Source organism: Nannobrachium achirus (assembly GCF_963921795.1).
Source record: "Nannobrachium achirus genome assembly, chromosome: 14".
In the NCBI taxonomy this organism is placed as follows: Eukaryota; Metazoa; Chordata; class Actinopteri; order Myctophiformes; family Myctophidae; genus Nannobrachium; species Nannobrachium achirus.
In genome coordinates, this window is record NC_137821.1 from 1,233,203 (window position 1) to 1,245,996 (window position 12,794).

Here is a 12,794-nt window from a genome sequence, read left to right on the forward strand (position 1 = left end):
TGTCACCAACACTGTAGGAGGAGTAGAGTTGATTTGGCCCAGTGTGTCACCAACACTGTAGGAGGAGTAGAGTTGATTTGGCCCAGTGTGTCACCAACACTGTAGGAGGAGTAGAGTTGATTTGGCCCAGTGTGTCACCAACACTGTAGGAGGAGTAGAGTTGATTTGGCCCAGTGTGTCACCAACACTGTAGGAGGAGTAGAGTTGATTTGGCCCAGTGTGTCACCAACACTGTAGGAGGAGTAGAGTTGATTTGGCCCAGTGTGTCACCAACACTGTAGGAGGAGTAGAGTTGATTTGGCCCAGTGTGTCACCAACACTGTAGGAGGAGTAGAGTTGATTTGGCCCAGTGTGTCACCAACACTGTAGGAGGAGTAGAGTTGATTTGGCCCAGTGTGTCACCAACACTGTAGGAGGAGTAGAGTTGATTTGGCCCAGTGTGTCACCAACACTGTAGGAGGAGTAGAGTTGATTTGGCCCAGTGTGTCACCAACACTGTAGGAGGAGTAGAGTTGGTCCAGTGTGTCACCAACACTGTAGGAGGAGTAGAGTTGATTTGGCCCAGTGTGTCACCAACACTGTAGGAGGAGTAGAGTTGATTTGGCCCAGTGTGTCACCAACACTGTAGGAGGAGTAGAGTTGATTTGGCCCAGTGTGTCACCAACACTGTAGGAGGAGTAGAGTTGATTTGGCCCAGTGTGTCACCAACACTGTAGGAGGAGTAGAGTTGATTTGGCCCAGTGTGTCACCAACACTGTAGGAGGAGTAGAGTTGATTTGGCCCAGTGTGTCACCAACACTGTAGGAGGAGTAGAGTTGGCCCAGTGTGTCACCAACACTGTAGGAGGAGTAGAGTTGTGAAATAAAGTTTATCTGGAAAGATGGGGGGGAAAGTACTCTAGTGCTAAAGTGATCATACATTATTTAATAAAAAACAAATAAATGTTCTGCTGCTCTGTTATCACTACTAATGACACATATAGTATATCATTAGAACTCTGTTTTTTACCACATGATGCTGCACCGAGATGCCACCCTGTGGCCAGATCGTGTAACTGCACCTTCAGTGAGCACAACAATAATCAGTGAATGATGAAAGTCATGCAAACAGCAACACACTGACTGAACTGAGACGCTTGGTTCTGGAGATAAATGGTATCAATGGAATCCCATGGACCTGTAAGGGTCCATTTAGAACCCACTGGAGGAACCCTGGGGGTCCCTGGACCCCAGTTTGAGAAGCACCGCACTGAGCTCATTTCAAAGGTAGCGTTGAGCTACTTTAACAACCCATTTAGACCTAACCTATAGAATAGGGCTACATCAGAAATTAGCCTACAAAACAAATATGTTGCTACATACTGTACATGTACTGTAAGCCCCTCCCAAACAGCAAAATGTGTTCCCGGCCTGAATGGGTTAAGAGTTTAGTAAAAGTGGAAGCCATGCTTTGTTTAGGATTCCAGGACTTCTACTGTGATCTTTATTTTAAGGTTTAGGTTGTGATCATTGTTAACATGTTTTATTTTAAGGTTTAGGTTGTGATCATTGTTAACATGTTTTATTCTAAGGTTTAGGTTGTGATCATTGTTAACATGTTTTATTTTAAGGTTTAGGTTGTGATCATTGTTAACATGTTTTATTTTAAGGTTTAGGTTGTGATCATTGTTAACATGTTTTATTTTAAGGTTTAGGTTGTGATCATTGTTAACATGTTTTATTTTAAGGTTTAGGTTGTGATCATTGTTAACATGTTTTATTTTAGGTTTATGTGTAATTATTGAGAGCCTTCCTAACATTCTTGTATTGTGATTATGAAGTACAGCTATGGAACCCACCATATGGGAACTCAGGTTTATCCTCTTCATCTGAGAGGCGTGATAAACACTGGTATCTTTTTATTTTTAAAGCTCTCTCAGGATTGCTACCCCCTTATATTTGTTCAATGCTGAATCTGGACCCTAGTCCCTATCAGACGCGCTCAAGCGACATTTTGACGCTCAAGGTTCCATTTGCTCATACAGAGCTTGGCAAGGCAGCATTTTCTATCAGTGCTCCACTTGCATGGAACAAGCTCCAAAATCATTACAAATAAAATATCTGCCGGCCTTAGGCCAATTTAGGATGATGGTTTCTAACACCTTTGTTCTAAACTGTATATGTTTTAATTAATTTAGCTTTTAGTTTCTTGAACTTTCTACAGTTTTCAAGTATTCTCTTTTTGATTATTTCAAATGATGTCTGTAAATGTATATATGTATATATGTTGTTGTTCATTGTTGTATCTCGGTTGCGTTGTAAATGAGTGCTTGCTCTCAATTGTATTCCCGCGTTTAAATAAAGGTAAACTTACTTACTTAAGATTGATGAATGGTTAAATGGTGCATTTATAGAGCACCTTTATCAAAGGCACTTTACAATGATTGTGCATCTCTCTTGCGCATGCGCGCACGCACACACACACACACACACACACACACACACACACACACACACACACACACACACACACACACACACACACACACACACACACACACCACACACACATTTTAATCACATCTAAACACAATGCAGAAACTGTTTGTCAATTTATTCCTTTTAGATTCTGCATTTTGGCATTTTATCATTTTATTTCAGCAGTTTATTACAGCCGAATATGAAATAAAAAACATTTTATTACAGCCGTATATACAAATGGAATAAAAACATGTTATTACGGCCGAATAAAATACAAAAAAACAAAACAATCATGAATCACAGTGCGAGGCGATATATAAAATATTTTATCCAGATCAAAACATGAATAATCAAATGATCAGCTTATCAAGGCCTGAACATGATATGAATGAGACATTATTTATACTATTTTATATTTATATATAGAAATGAACTAGAAATAAAAACCATAGATATAGTGAAATATAAACTGTTCGTCCAATGGGAACGCTTCACAGCTTGCTCTCGAAGGTGGCGCCCGTCTTCTCCTGACCAATCAGAGAGTGGTCTGGGTGAGTAGCCCCGCCCTCCGGCTCCTCTGCTGCATGTGAAGAAGGAAGAGCCGTCAATCACACTCATCCATTCATAAATAGCAGAGTTGTATTTAGCCCCATACAGAACCTCACCCGTCGCTGCAGACTGTTGTGCTCCAGATGAGGTCCTATAAAGGTGGCATAGTGATGGCCCGGACCGCCTCCACATCAAGATGGAAAACATTCGAAACGAAATGTTATCCAAAAAGTAAAGGTAGTTCCGAGCTCCCAGACTGTGGTTTTCCATCCCACGGTACATAAAACATGAACCACGGCGTTGGGAAAACGGTTTAAATCGCTTATTTAGTCTCATTAAATTCAGAAAAGCCCCCGGCGTAGTCTCACGTGGCCAGACTGTTGCCTAACGCGATTTGCAAAATTCTCCCTGGCTACGCGAGACTACAGTACTGGCAACAGTTCCGCTTGAATGAGAAAACATTACAAAACGAACGATTTAAGCAGTTGTTTCATGCCCTGGTTCATGTTTTATGTACCCTGAGATAGGAAACCATAGTCTGGGAGCTCGGAACCACCTTTACTGTTTGGATAACATTTAGTTTGGAGTGTTTTCCAACTTGATGAGGAGGTCTGGGCCATCGTTGTGCCACCTTTATAGGACCTCATCTGGGAGCACAACAGTATGCAGCGACGGGTGAGCTTCTATATGGGGCTAAGCTGTATTTCTCTGTTTCAATATGTTTTAATTATAAGGAAAGAAAACACAGACAGTTCATCACAAACATACAAATGAGACACTGAAAAAAAAATACACTGAAAACTAAACAAAAATAAAATAATTAAATCATAAAGTAGTTGTTCACACCAAGTACAGTAATAATCACCCGTATAAAACGGTCACCACCATCTCTCCCATAACTCTACCATCCATATCATATCCATCCATCCATCCATCCATCCATCCATCCATATCCATCCCCTGCCTCCCATGTGATACCTTGTCTATTAGCTGTTGTTCTCTGTCACTAGAACACATAAGACTCTCAACCACTCATCCCCCTTGCTTGGTTCCGTTGGCCACTAAGTTTCCACAAACTGTGCCACAGTGTGGCCTGCAGCTCACAGGAGATCCTCTCTAAAGGCACAGTATACTGCTATGCTACAACTGGACAACTGAATTTCCCCCTTGGGATAATAAAGGTATCTATCTATCTATCTATCTATCTATCTATCTATCTATCTATCTATCTATCTATCTATCTATCTATCTATCTATCTACCTACCTACCTACCTACCTACCTACCTATCTATCTATCTATCTATCTATCTATCTATCTACCTACCTACCTACCTACCTACCTACCTACCTACCTACCTATCTACCTACCTACCTATCTACCTACCTACCTACCTATCTATCTATCTATCTATCTACCTACCTACCTACCTACCTACCTACCTACCTACCTATCTACCTACCTACCTATCTATCTATCTATCTATCTATCTATCTACCTACCTATCTACCTATCTACCTACCTATCTACCTACCTACCTATCTATCTATCTATCTATCTATCTATCTACCTACCTATCTACCTATCTATCTATCTATCTACCTACCTACCTATCTATCTATCTATCTATCTATCTATCAGTAAGATATCTGGAGGACTATCCTCCATCCCAGGGGTTCCCAAACTCTTTTGTCTCAGGGCACTCGGCCCTATAAACACTTCTTTCACCCGAGGCACCCTACATTTATATTCATAACTTTTATGCCCAGCATCTCATATTTATAGCATATTTTAATGATTATGTGGCAAGGAAAACGTTGAGATAGCAGCCATTTTGGTTAGAAGTGACTAAAAATAACTTTGTACTTCAAGTCTAAAATGATACTAAATATTGTAAATAAGTGTCCAGACAAATTCCAAATATTATCAAATGATCTCGCGGCACCCCTGGACTGCCGTCACGGCACCCCAGGGTGCCCTGTCACCCACTTTGAAAACCCCTGGTGTATCAACTTGGCTTTCTATGCAATAACATGTTGTACTGGTCAAGGTGTTGATGTCATTTGGTTTAACAATTTACAAATGAGCAGCTTCACACAAAACCTGTCAATGTTTCATCATTGACCATAACACTAAATCAGGGGTCTTCAACGTTTCCAGGCCAGGGACCCCTTAGCTGAGAGAGATGAAGCAGGGATCCCTTAGTTGAGAGAGAGAGATGAAGCAGGGACCCCTTAGTTGAGAGAGAGATGAAGCAGGGACCCCTTAGTTGAGAGAGAGATGAAGCAGGGACCCCTTAGTTGAGAGAGAGATGAGAGATGAAGCAGGGACCCCTTAGTTGAGAGAGAGATGAAGCAGGGACCCCTTAGTTGAGAGAGATGAAGCAGGGACCCCTTAGTTGAGAGAGAGATGAAGTAGGGACCCCTTAGTTGAGAGAGATGAAGCAGGGACCCCTTAGTTGAGAGAGAGATGAAGCAGGGACCCCTTAGTTGAGAGAGAGATGAAGCAGGGACCCCTTAGTTGAGAGAGAGATGAAGCAGGGACCCCTTAGTTGAGAGAGATGAAGCAGGGACCCCTTAGTTGAGAGAGATATGAAGTAGGGACCCCTTAGTTGAGAGAGATGAAGCAGGGACCCCTTAGTTGAGAGAGAGATGAAGCAGGGACCCCTTAGTTGAGAGAGATGAAGCAGGGACCCCTTAGTTGAGAGAGAGATGAAGCAGGGACCCCTTAGAGAGAGAGAGAGATGAAGCAGGGACCCCTTAGAGAGAGAGAGAGATGAAGCAGGGACCCCTTAGTTGAGAGAGAGATGAGAGATGAAGCAGGGATCCCTTAGTTGAGAGAGAGATGAAGCAGGGACCCCTTAGTTGAGAGAAATGAAGCAGGGACCCCTTAGTTGAGAGAGAGATGAAGTAGGGACCCCTTAGTTGAGAGAGATGAAGCAGGGACCCCTTAGTTGAGAGAGAGATGAAGCAGGGACCCCTTAGTTGAGAGAGAGATGAAGCAGGGACCCCTTAGTTGAGAGAGAGATGAAGCAGGGACCCCTTAGTTGAGAGAGAGATGAAGCAGGGACCCCTTAGTTGAGAGAGATGAAGCAGGGACCCCTTAGTTGAGAGAGATATGAAGTAGGGACCCCTTAGTTGAGAGAGATGAAGCAGGGACCCCTTAGTTGAGAGAGAGATGAAGCAGGGACCCCTTAGTTGAGAGAGAGATGAAGCAGGGACCCCTTAGTTGAGAGAGAGATGAAGCAGGGACCCCTTAGTTGAGAGAGATGAAGCAGGGACCCCTTAGTTGAGAGAGATATGAAGTAGGGACCCCTTCGTTGAGAGAGATGAAGCAGGGACCCCTTAGTTGAGAGAGAGATGAAGCAGGGACCCCTTAGTTGAGAGAGATGAAGCAGGGACCCCTTAGTTGAGAGAGAGATGAAGCAGGGACCCCTTAGAGAGAGAGAGAGATGAAGCAGGGACCCCTTAGTTGAGAGAGAGATGAGAGATGAAGCAGGGACCCCTTAGTTGAGAGAGAGATGAAGCAGGGACCCCTTAGTTGAGAGAGATGAAGCAGGGACCCCTTAGTTGAGAGAGAGATGAAGTAGGGACCCCTTAGTTGAGAGAGATGAAGCAGGGACCCCTTAGTTGAGAGAGAGATGAAGCAGGGACCCCTTAGTTGAGAGAGAGATGAAGCAGGGACCCCTTAGTTGAGAGAGAGATGAAGCAGGGACCCCTTAGTTGAGAGAGATGAAGCAGGGACCCCTTAGTTGAGAGAGATATGAAGTAGGGACCCCTTAGTTGAGAGAGATGAAGCAGGGAACCCTTAGTTGAGAGAGAGATGAAGCAGGGACCCCTTAGAGAGAGAGAGAGATGAAGCAGGGACCCCTTAGTTGAGAGAGAGATGAAGCAGGGACCCCTTAGTTGAGAGAGATGAAGCAGGGACCCCTTAGTTGAGAGAGAGATGAAGCAGGGACCCCTTAGTTGAGAGAGATGAAGCAGGGACCCCTTAGTTGAGAGAGAGATGAAGCAGGGACCCCTTAGAGAGAGAGAGAGATGAAGCAGGGACCCCTTAGTTGAGAGAGAGATGAAGCAGGGACCCCTTAGAGAGAGAGAGATGAAGCAGGGACCCCTTAGTTGAGAGAGAGATGAAGCAGGGACCCCTTAGTTGAGAGAGAGATGAGAGATGAAGCAGGGACCCCTTAGTTGAGAGAGAGATGAAGCAGGGACCCCTTAGTTGAGAGAGATGAAGCAGGAACCCCTTAGTTGAGAGAGAGATGAAGCAGGGACCCCTTAGAGAGAGAGAGAGATGAAGCAGGGACCCCTTAGCTGAGAGAGAGATGAAGCAGGGACCCCTTAGAGAGAGAGAGATGAAGCAGGGACCCCCACAACCTGTTCATAGATTCCATATAGTTTCATTGTTTGACAGCACAATCATCAGTGTATTTTGGATTCATGTCAATTTGTGTTTTCAGATATTTAACCACTTGAACCGTCAATACTTAATAAACGTGACCTTTCACTCTGTACTTAGTCTGCTCTTTTCCCCCTCTACACCAAAGCTCTCAGCTGAAAATAGCCAATCTACAAGCTCACAACGCCTCGCGCTGCGAGGCGTTGTGAGCTTGTAGATCTGCTATTTTTGGCTAAAGTTTGCAGAATATAGACGCTAGGGTTCAATTGGTTAATATAAACAAGGAGAAAAACCTTTCTATCTCACAAAGATTTGGAGGACCCCCTGTAGTAACTCTGAGGACCCCCTAGCCATGCTTTTATATCAGTGATCTTTAACCTTCTTCACATCAAGAATTCAAGATACAGTATGTTGTTCCAGGGAAATCTAGATTTTTCAAAAAACAGCAGATCTACAAGCTCGCAGCTGTGAGCTTGTAGGCCTATATCTGCTATTTTGTAATAGTTAAAGTGCCCAGAGCCCTAGAAACACTGAGTGACGACACTTCCGTCGACTCCCATAGTCATAGGCGATTCTAGCCTCTTCTAGCAGGGGGTGCAAGATGGGTTCCTCATGCACGCTTGCTTGCGCGCCTGCGAAAATCTTTCGCAGGATTTTGTATGGTTTATCCTGTTGTTTTAACGAGTTTTACCTATTTGTAACACAATTATTGCTTGTGGTAGCCAGGGGGTGCAAGTGCACACATAGCTATGCCCATAGTAAACGTCACGTGGAAAGCATATTTACTCTATGGTGGGAAGCTAACTTGGCCTAGCTTACGCATGCGCACACATGCACGCATGGAGCCTGTCTCATTCTTATAGCGAGCCTCTGCCCCGTCCGCCCCCATTCATTTTCACTCTCTGGTAAGTAGACTAAATCACGTCTTTTTCACCCTTTTAATAATGCTGTCTACCTTGGAGAGGCCCGTGAATGAGTTAAAATGGTGAAAGAGACGTGATTTGGTCTACTTCCAGCGAGTGAACTAGAATGGGGCAGAGTCTCGCTAGGAATGAGAACAGGCTCCATGCGAAGCCACTTCCGGTCTGCGGCGAGTTCAAAGCGTGTCGTAACTCTGCTTACACTGCTCTGAAAGTGCCTAACTGGGTTAAGTGTGTTGGTGTTCTTTCTATGTGTGTTAAGGTGAGTCTTAACGTATAGATGTTGTATGAGCCTTAAGCTGTGTAAACATCCATACAATAACACCTTTACCCAGCTGTCAATCAACTCAGCACAAACACTGGAGACTCCCCCCCCCCCCCTCAAACACACGCACGCACGCACGCACGCACGCACATGCCTGAGTCTCAACAACGATGACATCAGGGATCTCCATTCTCCATAAAAGGGACATGGACAGACATATAAACAGATGTCCATATATGGGCATAAAAGGGACAACAGACAGATCTCCATATATGGACATCCTGGTATATTGCATACCAGGATGCATTCCCATGCATCGACCACCAGTAGGCAGTGGTGACTGGCACTGCTCTAGTGAATATAACTGATACATGTAATCTAACCTGTATCTTTTACTGTATAAGACTACCTACACACACACCACAGGCCCCCTCCCTTTACCTGGAAATAACAGATCTACAAGCTACACACCACAGGCCCCCTTTACTTGGTAATAGCAGATCTACAAGCTACAACCTGCTGTATTCACTAGAGTTTCAGCCTTGAATACGGACATGGTACTGTAGGCCTATTAGTCCTATTCAGAACCTCCAGTGAATATGATTTAGCCTTGTTGTTATCCTTGCCAATATTTAAGAAACATTTTCAGCAATTATCTTATTCCTTCCTCACTGCAGTCCACGTCATGTACAGTAGTTTACTGATGTCTTATCTTTCCTAACATTTGTTATTTTTCTCTCTCTCTTGTTGTGTTTTCTCTATTTGCAAGTCGACTCGACTCAGTAAAAAGTTGAGTTGAAGTCGACTTTATTGTTTGATGACGTCATCACATCACACACGACCCCCCGATTATTTTGGGGGTCCCCAGATGATTAACTTAAAATGCGAAACATTGTTTTCTCTCTCAACTGTAAACAAACCAACATAAAGTTTAAGTGTATAGAGGGTATCTGCACATTTATAAAGTGACAATTTAAGGACTTCTTAACTCATCTAGTGCCTTTCGCGAGATATCTCGCGAAAAGTAATAGAGTATGTGTAGTGCCATTCACGGGATATCTCGGGAAAAGTAATATATTATTGTAACGGCGAGTACATTACCGAGAAGAATGGCCGCGGGTCCGGAGACGAAATCCGTCGCTGATTTCGCATCATCACGGCTCCACGAGCACAAAATAGTCCCATCCATAACATTGAGGTGGACTGGGGATCTCATCTTTAATGTCCATTATCTCAAAACTACACTTTAGAAGCTAGGATGGAGGCAGATGCTCGCTTATGTTACACAGTTATAAAAGCTCCCGGTCGGCCATTACACAACTCCACGTGGACACGGATCGGTTCCGGCGCACGATCCGATGACGTCAGACCGGAAGTGATTGCGCGGTGGACTTCTGGCCTTCAAAATAAGATAACGGCGGTGATGCCAGCCTGAAGGTGGCGTCGTGGACTTTATAATCCGTTAATTTCAGGGGCTCTTAATGAGTTAATACCTCTAAAATGACAAATTAAACCTTGTCCAAATTGTCACATATATTAGAGGCAGAAATTTGGAAAATAGCCGATCTACATGGGATCTGCTATTTTCACAATAGAAAGTATTTTCTTTTTCAACTTCGACTTTCGACTTTCTCTGGTGGGCGTCGACTTGTGTAATGAAGTCGTCTTGTCGACTTTTTCGTTAATGCCCTACCTCGCACTGTATTTTGTTTCCATGATATGTTATTGTTCAATGTTCTATTAACAAATGTGCTAATAAACTAAATGATTACACGGCTTGGTTGAAAGCTTGTTTCTGATTGGTCAATCGCTGAAATCAGTGGTGTGTTATTTCTGGATAACAGACCGCTGTCTAATCAAAGACTCAGAACACCTGCTGCAGTCAGACTGCACTGCATGAATATAGTGCCGTATCCAACATGTCAGTCATGTAAACAAACACACAGCAACATTAATTTACAACTAAACGTTGCCCTCAAGAATGTTTTTAAAAACATTTGAGGCGAGAAATAGACGACGTAGTAACAGAAAATAGATTCTATATTTGATCAGCACTTCATTGAGTCCTCTCAAGTGTGTGTATGTCTCATAGACTGTATAAAAGATATGGACAAAGCGAAGCCATTGGTTTCTATGCAGCGCAAATGACACAATATGGGTCCTTGGCATGGGTGTTGCCATCATAGATTGTAAAGGCACCAGAGGAGGCTATTGGCTGCCAACGGTCACGTGCAACCGCAAGGATACATGGGAGAATGTGGTCGAAGCCTCCCGAAATACAGCACACGAAGAAGAACACAGCCGGCTGGTATCAGTTTAGTTGGCCACGCCCCCCACGACTTTATCATCAATTTTAACATAAATGGGACCGTATTTGCACAAAACGCATATCATTGTGATTGAAAGGCAATTTTTAACTAGCGATAGGAAACAAAAAGTACGTATGAAAGTGTTAATTAAGGTTAGAAAACGAAAGGGGAAAATGAATGGGGTCCAATGGAGAACAATTCTTTTTGCGATTGGCCGGGGGGGGAAACAGCGCAACTAGCGGCCAATCATAGGAAGTTTTACTTCCGTGTTGGAGTCATTTTATATCGGCGGAACTATGCCCCTGGTATAGTGTCGTATCCAACATGTCAGCCATGTAAACAAACACACAGCGACATTTACAACTAAACGTTGCCCTCGATAATGTTTTTAAAAATATATTTTGAGGCAAGAAATAGACGACGCAGTATCAGAAAATGGATTCTATTTGATCAGCACTTCCATGAGTCCTCGCGCATGTGCGTGTGTGTGTGCGTGTGTGCGTGCGTGCGTGTGTGCGTGCGTGCGTGCCTGTGTTTGTGTGTGTGCGTGTGCTAACCTTTGACCTGTCGTTGTAACAGTCTGGGGGCAGACAGGCCGATGCCCAGAGCTCCGATAGGAGCCGTGGTGAGGATGGCTAACACCGCTAGCGTTAGCACGTCCAGACCGAACTTTATCAGAGTCTCATCTCCTTCCTCCCTCGCCATGTCCAGAGCCTTGGAGCCGATGGCCGCCTGGAGAGAGACGCACGCACGCACGCACGCACGCACGCACGCACGCACACACACACACACACACACACACACACACACACACACACACACACACACACACACACACACACACACACACACACACACACACACACACACACACACACACACACACAGGGACGGACAGGGGATGTTAGAGAGGCAGGGGCTGACATTTATAAAAGGGCTTTTTTTGTGGAAATACTGAAAATAGCCGCCCGTTGTGAGCTTGGAGGTCGGCTAATTTTCGGTGCTTGATACCACACTGAACTAACCATAATCAAGTCAATACTGGAGATGTGGCGTAACGGCATGGATTTCTACACAGAGAGGACAATTCTTTCAACATACGATGCTGCATTCAAGTTCAGGAGAGTTTGGACAAGGCAATTCTCTTGAATGCTGCCTTCAGGTATGGCATGGAAAGAGGGGGCATTTGCATTTCTTTCACCATTATAGTGCAAAACTGCATTCATGGTCTGGAGAGGACACTTTTTATAGGCTCAAACCCCCTTTGATGTCTGTGTGTGCACGTGCCTGCACACACATTTATTTGATTGATTTTATTTGCATCTGCACAGAAAGCGCGACACAGCTAGATCCAAACACTGATCAGAAGGTGGTTACATTAAATGGTCATACCAGATACAGCTGCTGCACATTCAAATTAACACACAGGAAAAGATAACACATTGATGACATACTGTATACTGACATTTGACAGATGATGTTTTGTTTTATTGTTTTCGTTCCCCTTTAGCTACTCAAGGATAAATGAAACATGTTCTTCTCCAGACAGACAGGCTGCCCATAGCTGAGACAGAACAGTATTTAGACAACCTTTTACAATCCTCCCAAATAATTGCAGGACACGGAGCAAAGGTTTCTGTCAGAAAGCCCTCTAAGGAAAGTGGGAGGCCCAACCCCTTTCCCCCAACTCTGTCTGACAGAAAGCCTTGAAGGGAGATTTCTTCTTTCTGATGTATACGTACAGTATGCTCTATGTGTTGATGTATAGTATTATGTGTGCCTTCATTGAATCACACATAGAATTACCTTAACACATGCAGACAGACAGGTTGGGCCTGTACCTGGACAGTAGCTTTAGGGTACAGGGTAATACATGGACAGTAGCTTTAGGGTACAGG

The 12,794-nt window shown here is 44.0% G+C and overlaps 1 protein-coding gene across 1 annotated transcript in view; it reads right to left on the reverse strand.

Moving 5' to 3' along the window:
* Nucleotides 1–2,602: 2,602 nt before the first annotated feature.
* Nucleotides 2,603–12,794, reverse strand: part of LOC308298555 (sodium/hydrogen exchanger 9B2) — a 56,199-nt gene continuing 46,007 nt past the window's right edge. The window contains exons 12-13 of the mRNA XM_080742191.1: nt 11,454–11,628; nt 2,603–3,039 (exon numbers count right to left, since the gene is read on the reverse strand). Of these exons, the coding sequence (XP_080598317.1) occupies nt 2,951–3,039; nt 11,454–11,628 (264 nt within the window). The 3' untranslated portion in view covers nt 2,603–2,950. The remainder of the gene's footprint in view (nt 3,040–11,453; nt 11,629–12,794) is intronic.